General features: G+C 49.4%; 8 protein-coding genes across 8 annotated transcripts; 2 read left to right on the top strand and 6 right to left on the bottom strand.

The window, feature by feature from the left end:
• Positions 1–249: 249 nt before the first annotated feature.
• On the top strand, positions 250–3,831 carry N7529_004497 (putative GATA transcription factor (Ams2); the record flags this gene model as incomplete). Its single annotated transcript, XM_057240024.1, has 3 exons — positions 250–289; positions 352–505; positions 558–3,831. The coding sequence occupies 3 exons, from the start codon at positions 250–252 to the stop codon at positions 3,829–3,831; spliced, it is 3,468 nt and encodes a 1,155-aa protein (XP_057099319.1).
• A 1,194-nt stretch (positions 3,832–5,025) lies between these two features.
• Positions 5,026–5,826, bottom strand: N7529_004496 (uncharacterized protein; the record flags this gene model as incomplete). The annotated part of the gene is made up of 2 exons (XM_057240023.1): positions 5,026–5,544; positions 5,599–5,826. The coding sequence occupies 2 exons, from the start codon at positions 5,824–5,826 to the stop codon at positions 5,026–5,028; spliced, it is 747 nt and encodes a 248-aa protein (XP_057099318.1).
• Positions 5,827–7,204: 1,378 nt separating this feature from the next.
• Positions 7,205–7,712, bottom strand: N7529_004495 (putative ssDNA binding protein Ssb3; the record flags this gene model as incomplete). Its single annotated transcript, XM_057240022.1, has 3 exons — positions 7,205–7,287; positions 7,344–7,398; positions 7,464–7,712. 3 exons carry the CDS (start codon positions 7,710–7,712, stop codon positions 7,205–7,207), a joined length of 387 nt encoding a protein of 128 aa, XP_057099317.1.
• A 542-nt stretch (positions 7,713–8,254) lies between these two features.
• Positions 8,255–9,658, top strand: N7529_004494 (microfibrillar-associated 1 family protein; the record flags this gene model as incomplete). Its single annotated transcript, XM_057240021.1, has 1 exon — positions 8,255–9,658. One exon carries the CDS (start codon positions 8,255–8,257, stop codon positions 9,656–9,658), a length of 1,404 nt encoding a protein of 467 aa, XP_057099316.1.
• Positions 9,659–10,027: 369 nt separating this feature from the next.
• On the bottom strand, positions 10,028–10,867 carry N7529_004493 (trafficking protein particle complex subunit 5; the record flags this gene model as incomplete). The annotated part of the gene is made up of 2 exons (XM_057240020.1): positions 10,028–10,514; positions 10,599–10,867. The coding sequence occupies 2 exons, from the start codon at positions 10,865–10,867 to the stop codon at positions 10,028–10,030; spliced, it is 756 nt and encodes a 251-aa protein (XP_057099315.1).
• A 1,114-nt stretch (positions 10,868–11,981) lies between these two features.
• On the bottom strand, positions 11,982–15,335 carry N7529_004492 (putative NAD+ kinase; the record flags this gene model as incomplete). The annotated part of the gene is made up of 13 exons (XM_057240019.1): positions 11,982–12,138; positions 12,204–12,480; positions 12,535–13,534; positions 13,590–13,634; positions 14,047–14,091; positions 14,146–14,172; positions 14,227–14,361; positions 14,415–14,506; positions 14,578–14,788; positions 14,843–14,876; positions 14,931–15,002; positions 15,067–15,154; positions 15,245–15,335. 13 exons carry the CDS (start codon positions 15,333–15,335, stop codon positions 11,982–11,984), a joined length of 2,274 nt encoding a protein of 757 aa, XP_057099314.1.
• Positions 15,336–15,568: 233 nt separating this feature from the next.
• Positions 15,569–17,016, bottom strand: N7529_004491 (rRNA-processing protein LAS1; the record flags this gene model as incomplete). The annotated part of the gene is made up of 4 exons (XM_057240018.1): positions 15,569–16,058; positions 16,143–16,505; positions 16,701–16,840; positions 16,897–17,016. The coding sequence occupies 4 exons, from the start codon at positions 17,014–17,016 to the stop codon at positions 15,569–15,571; spliced, it is 1,113 nt and encodes a 370-aa protein (XP_057099313.1).
• Positions 17,017–17,511: 495 nt separating this feature from the next.
• N7529_004490 (uncharacterized protein) lies at positions 17,512–18,612 on the bottom strand (the record flags this gene model as incomplete). Its single annotated transcript, XM_057240017.1, has 1 exon — positions 17,512–18,612. One exon carries the CDS (start codon positions 18,610–18,612, stop codon positions 17,512–17,514), a length of 1,101 nt encoding a protein of 366 aa, XP_057099312.1.
• Positions 18,613–19,571: the final 959 nt, after the last annotated feature.

Below are 19,571 nucleotides of genomic sequence, written 5' to 3'. Positions count from 1 at the left end.
TCCGGCTCGCTACCTTTTCTTCCATTCCGATCCTACTTGAGAAGCCGCTCTCGACAATTACAATCTGCCCACTCCTTGTTCATTCCCCCTCGATATCCCACCTGAAAAATTCTACCTGTCACAAATCTTAGACGCTCGAGTCTCATGCCCCAGAGCCTCACCCTTGTGCCCCTCTGAACCTTTCACCTACATCTCGCCTCTAGACTTTGATTCACCATCTTGCATGGTGAGCAAACAAAGTCTGTTGGGATGGACTCTCCGGATGGTATCGATGTCCGCCCTATGAGGCGTATGTTACCCACCGTTTTACTGGAATGGATTGAGCTGGGACTAAACGAATTCATCTTACAGTGAAAGTTCTTTATACATTCGACAACGAAAACAAGACCAATTGCCTAGCTCGATGGCCGCACATGCTCGACATCCAGACTGCATATCTGGATGAGAACACTCCGGTTGGAGTAATCGAATTCAAAACATGCATTCAGGCAATTGTCTCTGCTAGGTTTGTTTTTTCCTACTACACAAAAAAGAAAATGCTTATATGTATCATTCAGCCCCGAACTTGTCGGACAACCAGGAAAGGATTACACCGTGTACGCTTACGACTACTCCGAACTTGAAACCCCACTTGTCGGACAAGGCATGCTCTCATGGGTGCTGGCCAATTCCTCCTCGACTGAGGCTTCCGTCTCCAAGACCATGATCACCGGCCGAGTCTGCAAGAATCCCCTTAGCGGTCTCTTTTCCAAAGGCGCTCAAGAGACCCTTGAAGTCAAACTTCGCTTAGTACCCGTTCCAACCGCCACGCAACCCGACTTTGATACGCAATCATGGACAAATTTCATTCGCCAAAACCCCGCCTTGTTGGAGCAGAGAAGCCAAGGATATAATGAGCGTGTTGGTTCTCCAATGAACCAATCGGGTATTGAAAGGTTCCACCAACTTCTAAGTGAAGGTTCAACACCACGGGAATTCGCCTCCTTCCCGTCTAATGCCTCAGTTCGCTCAGCCTCACCCTCACATTCATATGCTGCCAGTGGAGTCTCAACACCGGCACATTACCAATCGTACCACCACAAGCAAAGCATTCCTCACAGTGACATGATTCGTCCATCGTCTAGTGCCTCTATGCGGGATTGCGATAACCAGACCCAATTATCACACAACAACCCCCGAAGAGGGTCAATACAGTCAGGATACGGCAGTGGTGATGAGGAGTCTACTGAGGCCCCGCCACGGAAGAGGGCTAAGCTGTACCAAGCTAGCTGGCCTGGAAAATCGGGAGCGAATATCGAAAGACAGCCAAGTTCCCTCCGAGTAGCAGCTAGTACGGCAGCCTCTGTTCGAATCCACCGCCCAACTCCCGTCAATCCTGCCCTCGCCGCCGAACATTCGCACGAGGAGCCTGTTCGCCCACCCACGCCTATGTCTCGTCCTTCCGATTTCCCTCGTCGCAGCCGTCCCACCGGTAGTCTATTGCGAGAGTCATCAACTACTAGTGTCGTTTCGTGTCCTGATTCTTATGCCTCCCCCTACACTATGAGCGATGAAATCCTTACCACAGATGCTGCTGGTCCATCCCCCGAAGATACTCGTTACCAAGGACTCTTTGAACAGTCCTATAACATGCCATCATCGCCCCCAGTCTTTGATGGTCGGTTGCCCAACAGATCAAGCCCTGTCTTGCCTACCATGACTCTGGACAACGACTCTGGTTTCATGAGCGCAGGATTGGACGAACTGCTGAATGACGAAACCGTTACTTTGGACAACAACAGAACGTCCAAGGATAAACGCTCTGTTCGCAACGCTGTGCAGCCAAGTTCCCCAGTTAGCACTGTCAGTGCCGCCCAAAGAACATCTAACGATCCTTTAACAGTCGATGAGACTATATCCGAGCAGCCTGCACCGCAAGCACCACGACAGCTGGCTCGTGCCAACTCTGGTCCAGCAAAGTCTCGTGCCCCATCCCGCCCACCCATAGCTCCCCGCCCGAGACCTTCTTCGAGTTCTGGAGCGCAGCGCATCGCACCAAAGCCCCTTGCACTTGCACCGGCGCCACAATTCTTCTCAAATGGTGTTCCCCAACACTACCACACAATCACTGCTAGCGATCCTATCATTCCCACTTCGATTGAACCTACACCTCTTGCCGCGTCTGCGGATATCACATTTCTGCCATGTGATACAGCTAGTCCCAACTCTCAACAAATGAAGCAACCAGCGAAGCCGAAGGCCACCAAAGGCCCCAATATGAAACCAAACCATATCAAAGCCCGCTTGGACAACGCTATCGCAAATGGCGTCGTTCCACCCTATTGCGAAAACTGTGGCTCGATTGAAACTCCAAGCTGGCGTCGAGCCTGGGTAAAGGAAATGGATGGCAGCGGAGAACTCGCAGAATCGATGATGCGTACTCCCCAAATGCTCTATTGGGAGGCTGTGGAGCGAAACGACAAAAATGAGGTTCGGAGATTCCGGATTCTAAAGAAGAACGCTGAGTTCGATGATGAATCGTTCAGCCAAGTGCTGCTATGTAACCCCTGTGGCCTTTGGCTTCACAAATTCAAGAACATGCGTCCAGAAAATATGTGGACAAAGTCAGGAGGAAAGCAGGCCGCTCAGAAAACCAAGAAGCGGCCCTCAAGGACCCGCGCGAATGGCCCGCTTAATGCCTGTCCTGCTTCCCGAACTCGCAGCAAGGCAGCTCCGAAGAAGGCGGCGCTGGCAGAGACCGGTGCGGCTTCTTCTCCGGCACCTACCGATATGTCGTCGGTGCATCCTGAGGGAGACACTCCCCGCCTAGATGATGACCAGGATGACGAGGATGAAGCAGGTGCTACGCCCGATGATCGCTCTCGGGTCACGACGGAAGAGTTGTCTGCTAGTGAGGAACCGCACCCGTCGACCGTCACGCCAGGACGTCGGTGGTCGAAATTGGACGCCAGAGAAGCCTTGATACGTGCTACCAAGTCAAGCCCCGTGAGACGTCCACAAGCGCGGGCCAGTTCAGCAGCCAACAGCGTCACTCCAAAGTCTGTGCGAAGATCGCTCTTCCAAGATAGCCAGAGAGAAGGTCCTGGTCCTATGAAGGACCTCGATGCCTCCATGGTAAATAGCTGCTCTCCCCGTCGCAGTCCGCGTATTGCCTCAGCAAAGGATGACAAGCCGACTCAAAAGGAGAACATCGCGCCTACTTCACACGATGACCTCGATGACTTGTTTGAGAGTCCTTCCGTCGGTTTCGACTCGGCAAGCCCGACCCCTCGCCGCCGCAACCCGCGTATCAACGCGATTGAAAGACGCACCTTGATCGCAGCTACGCCGGGCTCGAAGAAGCGCAAGGATATGCCGGTCATGACCCCGGCCCGACTGACGGCAGAGCGCCTACAGCGCATCCAAGCACTGCAACAACGCTCACCTCGGCCACACAAGTCTCCGGCCAAACCCGAAGCCAAGACTGATGATGTAGAGGGTATCCTTCCTACATCCGTCGAATCTATCGACGGCATGATCCTCGATATTTTTGATGAAAACGACCGGCCTAATTTCGAGCTGGAGAGCGCCAAATTCGCCGGCGAAAACTGGGCTGACTGGCTCCCAACCGACTACGTCCCCTCAGTCGAAACACCGGACAATCATCCAGCCGAGGAGCTCCTAAGCGTTCTCTTCTCTGATCCCAATCAAAAAGAGTTCAACTCCGAACTCCTCCCTTTCAACTTTGACGACATAATCGTCCCCGACTCCGGATTCTTCAGTTCCGACGCTCTTCCCGAAGCACCGAAAGCGCAGTCCAGCAAAGACACCGAAGCTACCTCTCCTATTTAAACTCTTGTTTTGTTTTTCTTGCTGTTCTTTAGCGTCGGCGTTCGATTGTGGGATTTCATTTGTTGCATAAAGCACCAGTTCCCTTTTCATTTTGCAGATTTATGCCCTTTTCTTACTTGTCACAACTGATGAAAGACTGAGTCGCCTCGATACAATTCTACTACACTGCACTGATCCATGTCTATGTGCTTATTATGGGATCAATAATCCTAGATAGCTTTACGAAAGAATACATTCAAAAGATTTACATATTGATCATACTCCGTAATATCCTTGGCTGTTTTGGAAAGACCATTAGAAAGACCCTTTGAGAAACACCCCAAAAGGCAACACAAAGGCAGCGCAGAAGAAATTCACAAGGAAACTTCAATGAACTGGAATAAAACCATACGCTTACTTTGAGAACCGCAAAAATAGAAGCTTCCAATTGCTAAACCTACTAACTAGATGCTATATGAATCACCCTGCTCTCAACTACTAATCACCCTGCCAGGCATTTCTCGGCACTAGGCAATCTAATTCACCTTGTCAAATATAGTGATTACTCGAAACAATTTAAAAAAAGCCCTAGATACAGCCCTGAGGAGGCCGACAGAATGTTTATACGGGTTTCCTTCTTGGTAATTCTCGCGAAAGTTCGATTGCCAGGTTCTAGAACACGTATCAGAAAATGTTATCATTCATGTTAGTTTTAGAATACCTAAGTAGAACGGAGCTTCTTAGAGCTAATCTGCATATTCTCAATCAATGCCGTATGTAGGAAGGCTATGTGCAGCAAGCCACGTGCAGCAACGCAATCCATCGCAAAATCTCAGTTATACATCACCTTTGTGTCATTTAGGTGTTTCTAAAAAGAACAGAGAACAAGATTATTGACGCGATTGAACGGTCAAGATTGAAATAAACCTACAGACTAAATACAGGACATAAAGAGGATTATGAAAAAGTTATTGTAGTTCGGGCGGTGCACGTGACCGAGAAACCCTATAAAATGCGTACTACAGGCGTAAGCTTTAGAACTTATGACAAATCGTACTTTGAAGCCTACAACATCGGGAACATTGAAATCATCAAGAAAGGCAAATTTGTATTAAGTTATTGTCCATTCCAACGCCAAACACCAGGGACAAGAACAAGCTGATCAATATCCATTTCCCAAATTGGGTTATCAACCTCCAGGAAAGACGGCAAGACTTAGACGGCAAGTGTTGCGGGAGTGATGATGTGCTTGCAGAGGATTGCGCGCTTGAGCTGATTGTGGAGATGCTCAAGATCCTCAAACCACATGATGCCACAGGATTCACTCTCAAGATGGTTGAACAGAGCGGCAAGTGAGACGAATTCTTTTCCGCAGTTCTCCGTGCAGTTCAAACAGTGATAGAGCCGCTCATCATGGAATGGCGATTCGTGATGGGCCTCAAGACCGGCCTGGCGCATGAAGGATCTGTCACAGCGGTGACATTGGAATCGCTTGCCGTTGAAGCGGATTGGCGGGTTCTTCTCTTTCTCCTTAGGGGCAGCACCACGAATGGTGAGGAGGTTGTCTGGGTCGAGATCCTTGATGAGCCCAAACAGATGCTTGATGTCCAACCAGTCGGCAACCTCACAGCAAGTGCTCTCAAGGTGGTGCACAACGGCCGAAGGAGTGACGAAGCTTTCAAAGCAGAAAGGGCACTCATGGTGATGGGGGCGGTGCACATTGGACGCCAGATGCTGTATGAGGTCAGCATGTCTCATGATATAAAAAAGAAGTTTGTTTTAACATACCATTTCCAGGTAGAGAGAGGTGTCAAAGTGTTCTCCGCACTCCTTGCAGGTCCAAAGCCAGTGATTGCGTTCATCCATGTGTGCCTCAACATTCTCCTGGCTATTGAACATACTAATGCAGCCTTGGCATTTGATTTGCGGAAGTTTATGTCCCAGGGTGGCCATGTGCTGTTCGCATGGTCCGCGGTTGCGGAAAGCCTTCTTGCAAGTATCGCAACGGAAAGCCATGGCTGAGGAACTGAAAGAGATGGAGGAGCGAAAGAGGAAAAGCACGTGATGGGGCTCTTTATAGGTTTCGTGGCGCTGAAGAAACCTTTCGTACTTGCTTTGACGCCGACTCAGATCGCATCGTCAACGGCCAATCATCACGTCCGAATAATAGGTCTACGGCCAATGGTGCGCCTCGATTTGATCACACACATGCACTGCCAATGTTTTTGCTCCATTTAAATCGAACATCCGTATCGTATCGTATCATTGTATGATCTAGGCTGAATGGTATTCAAATCACCCAATAGATCAAATCTATTGAATCGAATGTCCTGTCCAGTCGATCCTGGGCTCGCATTGATCTGCTAGCTTAGTCTATCATCCCTGCCATCATGTAATATGCACTGCACACGCTCTTATACTAGTGATTGACAAGCACTGCGCTTAGTAGGCTCCTATTGATAGAACTATACCCCTTGGCCATGCGCGATAAATTGGCACAGCCCCCTAGGTGGGAATAAAGCTAGAATAACGATTGATACCCTCAGAAGTAATCTTGAAAAAGTGCCCAGAAGATAAAACATGACTGTATGCGTTGTCTTCTTTGATGCAATAGCTTCTATAAAGTTAATTGCTATCAAACAGTGGTGTTGTATGTTGATACCATCCCCCACTCGTCCACAGATGGAGGACAGACGTATGTAGCAAGCTACCGTGTCCAAACCCGGCAAAGGATTTGCCTATAGCGCAGAGTATGACGACAGAGTTAGGGGGCTAACTGTGCGGATAGAGACTCGAAAATCACCTCGTGTGGGGGTAAATATCCAACGTAGGTAAATGGGACCACGGAAGGTTTGGGGTTTGGGGTTTGGGGTGTGATTATATATCCAGCCAGAAAATATGGCCACGTCAATATCACTGTAAGCCCTGGAGTTGGATTCCTACAAGCACCTGATGCATGAATATTGTATACATATATCTAGACGAAGTCTATTCCCTGACTAGGTTGGCCAAGTGATAGGAGATTTCTTAATGACAAAACACGGTTACCGACTTCGTCTTTGTCAAACTCTCATTTTCTGGTTCTGTATATCATGGCTAAGTAAAAGCTAAGTAACGGGTAACTGAGACTCTGCTACGGACGATTTTGCTGCACATAGCTTTGATGCATGAATATGCTGCGGAAGTAGCTAAGCTGCCCTATTAATAGCCCGTTGGCTCTAGTCATGTTGATCAAGCATTGGTTGTAAGGGGCAGTGTCACCCACCCAAGATAGTCCATTTGTCTGTCTTTTGGAAAGTAACAAGTTCAATAAACCTAGCATAATCAATTCATCATTACTATGAGATATTGGAGACAAAACCCCGGAAAAGGAAAATTGTAATGCGTGTTTGATTCATCCGCTCTGTTGCACCACATCGTAGAAGATGGGGGTACAGAGATGAGTGGCATTGACGACTTGTTCGTAGATATTATAGTCTATATTCAACAAATGAATTAGTATCCAACAAATCCGAGAAAGGAGCAGAACATACCGCAACTATCCGGGTTGCCCCATTCCACGCTGCCTAGAACTTTGAGTCCAAATCCCTGATAGAAGCATTAGCACATCAAAACTTGACTCTAGATCGTTTCAGAGTCTGTGGTCAACATACTTGTCCGTTCTCTAGTTCAGCAACCTTTCCAATAACCTCAAATAACTTTCCGACTTGCAAGCGCCCATTCGATGTCAAGATGAGTGTAACCTCGCCAGTGTGTCCGCATTGAAGAGTACCGGCATTGCCAGAGAGCGCGGTTACAGTGCCTAGGAGGCGGACTGTGTATGAGGTGTGCTGACCGGCTTGGGAAGGGTGGAAGGCTTGGAGGTGTGCGGGGAGAATGCGGGGGGTTTGGTATGTATTCATTTTTGCGATCTGTCGGTGTTTGGACTAGGATTGGGGTCCCTTGTTGTAAAAATTGGTAGAAAAATTATTGCGTGGCTTCGGGCTGATGTTGGAGAGCGGCGGGGAGTAGATTGACTGACGCGAATCGCAAAACGCGTGATCACGTGGTGATAAAACAGTATAAAATGGCGTAGGTGATAATGGTGAACGAGAAAGATAGCCCGTAAATAGTCAGAAGAGTAGGTATAACTAGAATACTAGCAGACAGGGTGAATACATCAAAGGCACATCAATTGCTAGATCTGCATTATCAATCTTCATACGTTCTACTAGTTATGTAGGTATACTTAGAGCTATCGATACAATCACGTGACGAAATATCAATTTCCAGTGAAAGCTTCAGTCCGAGACGTCAGTTGAGCAAGTCAACACATCGCCCTACCACCGATCAGTCCCTCTACAATCTCCCGAGGAAGAGCCAACAGCCAATCTGGTGAGCGCTCAGAGGCCACAAATATACAACAACACCCATCCTTCTACTCTCCTCAACTGACCGAGCAAGAATGCCTCCTCCGCTACCCTCCTCCCACCGGGGAATGACAAAAAACCCCCTCAAGCCTGGTCGTTACCGCCCCGGAAAGGCAGTTCCAGAAGACGACTCCTCAGAAGAAGAGGAGGAAGAGGACGACGAACAGGCGCGGAAGGAAGAGGAACGGCGCAAGCGGATTGAGGCGCAGCGTCGGAGACAGCAAGCACCCAAAGCAAGCTCCTTTCCCGCCGCCGCGGTAGCTCAGAAAATAGAAAAGGAGTACGAAGAAGAAGGATTCGTTACCGATGAAGATTACGACGAATCTGCGCCGGCGCCGAAAGCCGCACAACCTACAGACGACCTAGAACCCGCGCCGAAGACTATCCCGACACCCGCTACAGCCGAGAGCGACGAAGAAGAATCAGAAGAAGAAGAAAGCTCAGAAGAAGAAAGCAGCTCGGAAGACGAAGCACCGCGCATGCTAATTCGACCAACCTTCATCAAAAAAGACAAGCGCAACACCACCAAAGAGTCTGCCGGCCAGACACAAGCAGAAGCGCAAGCCGCCGCAGAAGCAGAAGAAGCGAAGCGAGCCGCACAGCAGCAAGAAAAAACAGACCAGCTAATCCGCGACCAGCTTGAAAAAGAAGCGATCGCGCGCTCAAGCGCAAACCGCGCCTGGGACGACGACGAGCTCGTCGAAGCAGACGACGAAGAAGCAATCGATGACACAGACGGCAAAGACCCCGAAGCAGAACTCGCAGCATGGAAGCTGCGCGAGCTGAAGCGCGTCAAGCGCGAGCGCGAAGCAATCGAAGAAAGCGAGAAAGAGCGCGAAGAGATCGAGCGCCGGCGCAATCTCACGGCTGAAGAACGGGACCGCGAAGACCGCGAATTCATCGCAAAGCAGAAAGAGGACCGCGATGCTACGCGCGGTCAGACGGGCTTCATGCAGCGCTATTTCCATAAGGGCGCTTTCTTCCGCGGTGATCTCGAGGCCGAGGGTCTCGATAGGCGGGAGCTTATGGGCGCGCGGTTCGAAGATGATGTCAATCGCGATACGCTGCCTCAGTATATGCAGGTGCGGGATATGACGAAGCTTGGTAAGAAGGGTCGTACCCGGTATAGGGATTTGAAGACGGAGGATACGGGGCGGTTCGGTGATGGGCTTGAGAATCGGAGACGGCGTGACGGGGCGCCTGAGGGCGTTACGGATGAACGCTTTATGCCGGATCGTGGCGACGATCGCGACCGCGGCCCTACCGGTGCGAATGCTAGTGCTGTGAGGTCCAGGCGGCGGTCTAGGTCGCGATCGCCCCGGCGGGACCGGCGCGATGATCGTGATCAGGGTCGCGAGAGGAGTTTATCTAGGGAGAGGCGGAAGCGTAGCCCGTCGCCTTATGGGGATGGGGAGAAGCGTCGCCGGGTGGATTCGTGAATTTCGCCGATTTGATATCCCTCAATGGCATTTGAGCTCCACAGGAGAGTTGCACCTATGTGATATCTGCATTTGAGCTGCCTATATTGCAACCCCGAGACGGTTCGGGGTATGTGAATGTACGTAATAGAGCATATCCTCTCCTGGAGGACTTATATTCAGAGATATCTGGCAGCCGACCTTCTAGTTTTTGTACATAACATGATTCCAAACCCAAGATCACGGGAGAGAGCACTGTGTCTGCATGACTTCGTAAAAAGAGTGCCAGAGCCTGAATCATAGACTAGCACTTTCCGAAACGAAAAGAACCATAACCAAACCACGAAACCGCCAACCACTCAAGCGCCGAGCGCCACACAAACATACAACTCATTTAACACCCGCCCGCTCAAGCACCTTCTCCCTCTCCATAACCGTATCGCCAAAGCGAACCAAGAACACCGTCCGACTGGGCCAAAGCTCCGTGGGCTGATTATGCGCCGAAACCTTCGTCTCAAAGCCACAGCCATCACAAACGCCCTCGATAACGCCCGCCACAAACGCCGCACAGTTGAGCATGCTCATTTCCCGCGGCACGCTGATATACGTGTTGACTAACGGGTCGTTGTCGGTGATCATGTACTCGTTGGGGGTGTCTGGGGAGACGGAGTGTTCGAGGGCGTCTGCGGCGCGGCCGAAGAGGAGCCGCCAGAGGGGTCCGTGAATTAGGTGGAGGAGGGTTAGGATGCGGAGGGGCCGATTTGGGGGTGAGGAAGAGGTTGAGGAGCTTGTGAGGGCGGAAGAAGAGGTTGAGGTTGAGCGATAGAAGAGGAGGTCGAGGAGGCGGAGGCCGAGGGGGTAGCCTTGTTCGTTTAGACTGGGGTGTGCGTTAGTATATTCGTGTTTGGGGGAAGTGTGATGTGGAACGATGGCGATGCCGGTGGTTCAGGGCTTGGCTTACCGTTTCTCCAGATCTTGGATGCCTGTTACCCGGCGTTGGGCGTATGTGACCATCTCGCCGAAGAGAAAGGCGAAGCTTGCCCTGCTGAGCTCTGCATTGCGACTTCGGTTTAGGTGCCGGTCATAGATTGTTTTGCGATTGGAGGGTACACGGAGACCGGGGGATTGGGGTAGTGTGTTTTGCTGTGCTTGTTGTGTCTGGGGTCTATCCCCTGATTGTGTCCCATTACTGATTGACAGCATGGTGGCATGTCGAGGGGGTGCCGCCATGGTTGTAGTGGGAATTAAGATGTGAGTATGCAAGCTCAAGTATCGGGAATGACGAGGTTGAATTGTTATGGGTCAGGATGCGTTACGGCGGAGCACATCTGCCCCCAGCGCAGGATTCAAGAATTTGCGCAGAGATCAATGTTATGCGTTTACATGCGAATTTTGTCTAAAAAGTTTACAAGATGCAGATAACTCGTGGAAAAATGACATATATTCAAACTAGACTATGTTGTTTTGACCAGATAGCTCTTGTTCAACGAGATCTAATTGAAGTCTCCAAAAGTCTCGAAGAGACAGCCAGCTCACAACCACAGCGACGTGAATAGCAGAACTAGACACTAACACTGCAGCAGCTTCTGTATCGAATATCCCCGCCGTATCTGAAGCGCAAGGCAAAGAAAAAAGAAACCTATTCTGAGAGACAATTAGCAACCGTCTCGACTGCAACAGTAGATCATGATCCAAAAAGAACAGCCAAATAGTTCTCAGACATCCAAGGAAGATATTCCGCTCAGCGCCACCTTGATTGGGTTCAAACGATGACTAGCGTGGAAACTGCGAATGTAGGAAGTTTTTCATCATCGAACGGCTTGCGCCGTTGGCTGATCTGGATTGGAACATGAAAAAAAATCGGAACATACCAAGTTAGTGATAAAGAGAGTGAAGGATTCTTGATTTTATTATGTCGGGCTCAACAAATTCAACGAGAGAAGTGCACATTAGACAACTCGGGTTGGGTTGAGGAAGATGAAGAAGAAAAAGTTTTCGGGCCGGACGACGGCCTTTTATACCCGCGGCGGAGCTGCCCCGGAAACCGTGACCCATCGGTTTCTAGCGAAAAAAAAAATCTAGAAGAGTCCACTTCGAAGAAAAAAAACCAAATGCTAGGGTTTTGTTTGGGATGCTAGCTAGCTAGTCTATCTCTATTAATCACTAGAATAGAATAGCTGTCGAAGAAAAAACAGTATTGAAAAAAAGAAATTTCTTATAATTTGTGGTCCAATGCCAGGTCATATTGTCGTAAATTTTGATTCCAATGTCATGATGTACGCCACAATATGAGCTGTCAGTATAGATTGAATCGAAAAGATATAATTCAGATCCCCAAGCAAGCCTACTTGAAGCTCTTCTGCTTCTGTCGCGAATTCCAATTCAAAGTCTTGGAGATACTGTGAACCCAGCCTTCGCCCTGTCCACCTGGAGGCAAGACATTAGCAAAGGGATACCTTGAAGCCGAGACAGTCACATAGTCGCCTGGGTGTAGCTCGACCCTAGAGTATGTCAGTCAATAACAGGTCAAGCACCCTTTATACGCAATATGCAATACGAAACATACCTCTCGCGGCCATCAAAGCTAGCCCATGAGCTCGTTCGCGCATCGTACGGCACGCCCATGCGCAGAACAATGGTGTCAGGTAGGATAATCGGACGGAAGGATAGAGTATGCGCGCAAATGGCAGTAACGAGAATAACAGGGTTCTCCGGATGAGAAAGAGACCCGCCAGCGGCGAGGTTATAAGCTGTTGAGCCGGTTGGAGTCGCAATGCAGATTCCATCAGCGAGCAGAGTGGTGAAGTGTTCGTCGTCGCCGAAGAGCTCGATTTGAGACATCGCTGGGATAAGTTAGCTCTGTATGTTCTCTCAAATCTCCCATCTTCAACACATACTTGGATTCGGCCCTCGGTCGAGGACTACATCGTTCAAAATCTCATACACTCGATCCGGCGTGTGCGTCAACGTATCCTCTCCCTCCTCACCAATAAGCTCCTCAACCAAGTCGCGATCCGCTAGCGTCTTCGAATAAGGATCCTTCGCCCGTGCCTTGCTCCGCATTATAGTGCATTCAAACCGTAATCGCAGACTGACAACGACGCCATCTCGCAGCGCATTCTCAAGGGCTTTTTGATAATCCGCGAAATCAAAGTTCGTCAGGAACCCCAGCGAGCCAAGCGCAAAGGATAATACAGGCGGCACGATCCGCTGGAATAACCAGCTAGTGTAGAGAACGGTGCCGTCGCCGCCGAGCGTGATCACAAAATCAAACAGGTGCGGCTTTTCCTGCGCAAGTTTGGGATCCCAGTATTTCAGCCGCCCTTGCGCCGAAGGCTCGTCCTGTACAAGCTGCAGCGCGCCAAAGTCCGGATGTGTTTCCAGTCGCCGCTCGACGTAGACTACGTATTGGGAGTCGCGGTCTTTGGAGAGGAGCCACTTTGTGACCTTCCGCGTCAGACTGACGAGGGATTCGTCCTGTGCTTTGCAGACGACGAAGACGTTTTTGACGGTGAGCTTGAGCTTGATGCTGCCGAGCTTCTTGGAGAGCTTGCGCACGTTCCAGGCCATGTCGGATAGCTGTCTTTTGGTGAGATGGCGGGATTGGAGAATTGTTGGTGGGACTTTGGCGAGCTCTATGCTGTCGCGTTCGGCCACCGAGACGGCGTTGTCTGGCTCGAAATCGGGGGACTCGACCTTGTCATCATTCAGGGTCCGAATTACGTCCTCTGTGTCTTTTATATGGTGAGGGGGTGAGGTCCATTCGCCGGCAATGAGGGAGTGGACGTAGCAGGCGGTCGTCTTGTCATCTTGGTCTGTGCGGGGTTGGAGCTTGGGTTTGTCCATCGTAACGAGAGAGGATTTGCGACGGTGATTGGAGTCGGGGTAAAAGACGACCTATGCAGTGACCGACAATTAGCTTGGAACTGTTATCGAATTCAAAGCAACCTACCTCCAGGTGGTTCTGAGCCTCCGTATCGCTTGCCCCGCCATAGCTCTATGATGACATTGATCAGTCACTGCAGCATCCTAGTCTGATGGCCACATACTATTTCATCTGTAGATGCTTTGTCCATCGCTGAGATAAAGTGCGTTGATCGCAGTGGTGGGTTGACGAAAAGAAAGTGGGCATGACGTCGGCGCCCCTCAATGGAAAATCATCTCCCATTTCTTCGGGGTTTGCCCGATTTTCCGGGGTAATTTATTTTCCAATAAATTGAGGATAAAGGTCTTTCTTAAGGGTCCCTTTCTTTTCTACAATGAGGTCTTGGCGGTATTTTAGTTTCGGAATGGCTTTGGGCGAAAATACGAATATATATCGGAAGATACGTAATGGAGGGTAGACTTGCAATTTGCAATTGACTTTACTTTTACATCGCGTTCTTCATCTCTCTCAATGCAGCCATCACTTCGACAGGATCAGTCTTGCCAGTGGCCTTTTGAATCTCGGGGTCCTAGATATTTTGCGTGAGCATCCATAGATATGAAGGGAGGGTATGGAAACTTACATTGACACGCATGAAAACATTGTGGAGCTATAAAACTGTCAGCTTTAGTGTAACAACCTTGGAACTCTCTTCAATCATTACCTTCTCATCACCGATGGTGAATTTACCCTGTGTCTCCTTGTTCTGTTCCGCGAATGCCTGGAGCTTCTTAATAGGCTCGGTCTGCGAGACAGCAATACAGAACTTGACATTCGCCTTGGTGTATTCATGACCGGGCTTAAAAAGTCGGTGTAAGTAATGTGATCGTCAAGAGAGGCAAGGAAACCTACATAAACCTTGGTGTCGTCAGGCAGAGCAGCAAGGGTTTCGTTCAACGCTTTGTGCATCTCTTTCGCATTTCCCTCGAAGAATCGACCACAACCTGGTCATCTTGTTAGACAATCCTCAATCGGGACCCAAGGCTGTATGTAATGCATTGGAAAAGACACGTACCGCCGATGAAAAGGGTATCACCCGTGAACACAACGCGCTGGTCTCCATCTTGCATATAATAGCAGATACTGTCCTGTGTGTGACAGGGGGTATATAACGCCTTGACGGAGATACGGTCTCCGATCTTGAATACTTCGCCATCAGCGGGGGTTTTGGTGACAGAAGCGCAGTCCTTGCCACCAATGACCGGAAGGCCCTTGAATTGTTTCAGCTGAGGCAGAAATCAGTATTGTGTCAGACAAGAATATCGGGAGATCAAGCATACTATTTCGTCATTACCACCAGCATGATCCCAGTGACTATCCAGCAAATGTCAGCAAACCCTCAGCAAAGGGGCACTACGATTCACGCACTGATGAGTATTGACGATAGCCTTCAAATCGATCTTGCCAGCATCGATTTGAGATTTCAATTCCGGTGCAACCCTGTAATATCACCGCGTCAGCGTTATGCACGACGGATCTCTCCAATATAGAAGATGGAGCTTACTCTGGAGGGTTCGCGGGATCAATGATAACAGAATGCTTGGTCAGCTCATCTGTTACGAGGTAGGCATAGTTGTTGCCCTTCCCCGTCCCTGTAAAATTGATTTTGATAAGCCAATGTTCTGATCTTCATGTTGTTGCATCCATGGATATGATGTTGGTATTCTGGAGACGCAACATACACATAGGAATCGACTGGATATGCATGGCTCTGGCTTGAGATCTGTAGAGACGAGAGCTATTTCGGAATAACTGAGACCTTAAGAAGTTCATCACTTCAACACAGTGCGGGGAGCTATGGAATATGTACACAGCCCATGATTACCAACGTCATCCGGAGGAACCTTCTTCCGTTAACAGCTCTCCCAGGGTTAGTAATGACACTCAGTTTGATTGGTCGCTCGTTTAAAGATATCTACATACGTACATTGTCCAATTAATACCGGTGGATTGCTCGATTTCGCTGCCAGCAGCATGTTCATTTCATGTTTTACAAGTATGCGTGTTTAGTTGTTAGCGACCACCCCCAAGGGTCGACTGTCCCATTTCTCCAAGAGACCCCATCCGTGCGCTAGCAGCTTTTCCGAAAGCTGAGCGGTAGTGCCTCGCGACTCGTTTCGAGTGATGGGCTTTGAGACACGGTTTTTGCCAGCTGGTCGAGCGACGGGTACCGCCTTAGCTTTGCCAGCTTCCTTTCTCACCTGCTCCCCCAGCAGCGTTGTCCAATGGTGTGAACTCTCGTCACAAACTTGAAGAACATAGCTTTGAGGACACGATTGCCTGTGGAATTCCCAATTCGGCGATGTGAAAATGTGCGCGAGCCACAGGTACAGCGCCTCAGAGCGCGGATCGGTAGATACATCCTTCGTATCGGTGAAGGCCAGATCATTGACCAGGTCCTCCGTGAGATGTCTCAAAAAGGCAGGATGACTCTCCGCAACCTTTAAAAGCACAGTGTCCCACTCTTTAAAAGTCTCATCGAAGGGATCTCCAAGCCTGCAAAGAGAAGATTAGCACGTGTACTCCCCGACAAACCGGTTCCAACACCCGAGACACAACACCAAAAAAAAAAACACTCACGTCCGACCAGGCACCAGCAAATCCCGCTCCAGCAAAACAGAAGCTAAAAGCTTAACGCCAGTCCCCGAGACATTACAAACCGAGACAAGCCGCATAGCGACCGAAATGGCCTGGTCGCGCTTCCGCTTTTTAGACACTGGTTCCGCTAGCCCACCGGTAAGAGGCTGTAGAGCGTCGCACAAGGCCGCCCTGACAGATGCACTGTCGTCATGGGTTGCAGGCGTAGGATCGTCGCAGACCTCAGCCCAGTAGTTGTCCCAGAGCCATTCGAGAGAGCGCTGTGCTGCCTTGCGCAGTACAACTAGCGAGGGGGCTCGCGGTGAGTTGCTTCGTGGCGTAGTTCCACGAAGGAGGCGGGAAGGCCTAGGTCTGTTGCGCGCTGGAACATTGTTCGTCGCACACCGTGAATTTTTGTGTCCACGAGACCGGTCACGAAGCTGCTTGGGTGTTAGTTTGGTTTGAATTGGGTTGGTTGGGGGAGGGTCTGCATGGAGTTGGGAGGAGACATCTCCGGACTGGATGGTGGAACTCTTCTCTAAGGGAGATTCGGTTACTTACCGGCAGAAGGCTGCAGAGTAGGTAGCCCGAATCGAGAAGATGGAGTTCCTCTGTGCATCGTCATGCAGAATAGCGTCAGTCAATAGCGCCGTAGCTTCAACATGGTGCGGCACATTGCCGCGTAACTTCCAAGCTTCGACCTTGCACAGAGTATCAGCCAAAACCAGTTCACTGGGAGGAATTTCAAATTACATACCACTGCGCAACCATGAGAGCGCAAATCCGGTCCAGCGTAGGAAGGCGGAGGATAAAACTCGTTCCGCACATCCATCAGCTGGGACTTGGTCTTCCAAGCTGTGAAAATGACCTTGGCCATTTTGCTGCCGAGTCCGGAATAGCCAAATTGAAATTTAATTCACTGGAACTCGAGGTTCTTAATTTTCTTGCTGCACTTTGTGTCGATGAGTTGCTGCGAAATATTTTCGGAGGATGGTTATTCCTTTGGGATGGTTTTGCCGAGCCTCATCATCTCTTCGACCAACCAGAAGGCGAATTTGTATACTTCTAGATCAACACGATCGCGATGTTATTGTTGTTCATTACGATTTAGACAAGAATTGGAAACAATGACAGGTAGCAAGATATTTTTAAGCTAATTGTGTGTATCGCTCGTGCATGAGTACATCCTCCTTGGAGATGCAGATAGGTGTGGCTAGCTAGATGCGAATGGTCCCAGGGTATCCTTCCGTTGTATCCGACGCCGAGACAAAATAAATAGAAATAACGCCACGCTATGCCGCTGGTAAAGAAGTACAGGAATAAAACAAAAACAAACAAGTACCCGAATCCGCTGCAAAGCGACCCGACTATTTTAGATCCACCCATACCCATAGCTCATACAAGGCTGGTTCAAGCTCGCAAAAGGCTGAGCGGCAGTCATCGCTTGCTGATCCTCATCGTGGTCGAAAAAGAAAGATCGCTGCAGCATATTCAAAGCCTGTTTCGGCTGCTGCTGCTGTTTGGAAATGAAGTTCGACTGAGCCATCTGCATAGGTTCGTTGTAGCGATTTGGTTGCTGGGGCGATGGTTGTTGTTCGTCGCTCTCGACATCTGTCTCCGCTTCGCCGTCCTTGTCTTCATCGGATGGAGTGAATGTCTCTTCAAGCTTGAGACCCTCGCCTGCTTTGCTTTGCGGGGCCTTGGCCAGTGTTCCATTGGGCTGACTGTAGAGGCCCATGCCGACCAGTTCCTCTTCGGCCTTGGCAGTCTTCTTGAGCTCGACGGGAGGCTGGAAATTGTCCTCAAACTGTTGAATAGGAAGGAAGTCCGGTGTTGAAGGCCCGCTCATCTCACCCGGTGAGGGGACGCTGACGTAGCTTGGGCAGGTTGTTTCTGGTGGGGGGATGTTGGTGCCCATCGATAGCATGTCGAAATTCCAGTTATCGGATGTTGGGTGCATTACTGATAGATCGGGCATGGTGAAATCCCAGGTCATTGGCTCGACCTGCGAGCCAGTCATTGAAAGTGCCGGGGTCTGTTGTGGAAGTGGCAAATCATCCTGCATGTCAGAGTAGACGGGGAAGTAATCGTTGGACGAGAATGCAGCGTCGGCGGTCATGGGATATGCCATGATGTCATCGCCCCCATAGACGGCCGAAGGGAGATATTGTTGATCAAAGGCTCCCATGCCGGCATAGTTGTCCGCAGTGAAATCGGGGTAGTATTGCGGGTTCGAAAGACCCCGGTTTCTTGCCGATGAAGGATGCCAGCTGGTCGGGCGTGAGTTCCGAGACGCCGAGGCGAACAGGGCTTCTTCCAAGGAGGGCTGGTATTGTGAGGGCATTGCATGCATCACATTTTGATTGACTGTTGCTCGCCTTCTCATTGCCGATGAGGGACTGTTTCCAGCACTACGAGGCTTCATGACCCGAGTGTGTCTCGGCCGAGGGAAAGCACGGACCATATCCTGCATGGTTGGTTGACTATAAGCTGCATTGTCTAGCCACTGAGAACCTGTTGAAGGAGGCTGAGGTTGCCAGGACTGATTGGCCATATAAAAAGCTGAAGATTAAGAACTGGTAAAAAGTAGACTGAGAAGAGGGCATCATCGTCAGTTAAGTATACTTTAGATGTCAAGGTGGGAGAGAGAAAGAGTAGCTTACGTTTTCAATAGGGAAGCACAGAAGAAAATCAGATAAAGGGTGAATAATAGGGCCGATGCTCCCCATTCAGGAACAGCGACAGGTAAAAGTATTTATTCCAAGTGAAGTGAAGATCACCTCCAGGCAAGGCGAAGAGACCTTATAAGAAGGGAATCCAGGGAGCCCTGGCGATCTACCACCCGCCCCAGCTCCACGATTCCACTGCACATGCTAAGATGACACGACGTTGACACTAACGAAATGAGCCTAGACGCAAATGAAGGGCAACCTGGAACCGAATCCATAAATCAGGGCAGTTCCACTAAGTTAATTACATACTTCAGACACATAAGCAGGGATCAGACCCGTGGACCTATAGGAACATGGAACATGGGTATTTTTTAGGGCGAACATGGGGAAGCATCACATATACGATATTGTATTGTATATTGTATATCATATAATACTAAAATTACTAGAATGTCTTGACTATATTTACTATATATTTATTCTATACGACGTAATAGTAATATTTACAGTTATACGTCGTACGTTATATGTACGTTATAGTGGTCCGTATGTTGTATGTTATGCAAATAGTTCCAAATGGATCGATCTCACATGGGTCTAGTTCCCGTTTCTTTTTTTCTCCTTTCTTTTCTTTATTATAGTTACCCCCCTTTTAATACTAAAACGGGTATAAGTAACAAGTCACTTGTACCTAGGTACTAATTATATAGTATAGATTTTAGATTAAATCGAGGGAATAAAAGAAGAAAAAAAACCAACG

Source organism: Penicillium soppii, assembly GCF_028829465.1.
Source record: "Penicillium soppii strain IBT 18220 chromosome Unknown utg000004l, whole genome shotgun sequence".
Taxonomy (NCBI): domain Eukaryota; kingdom Fungi; phylum Ascomycota; class Eurotiomycetes; order Eurotiales; family Aspergillaceae; genus Penicillium; species Penicillium soppii.
This window is presented reverse-complemented; position numbering and strand designations above follow the sequence as displayed.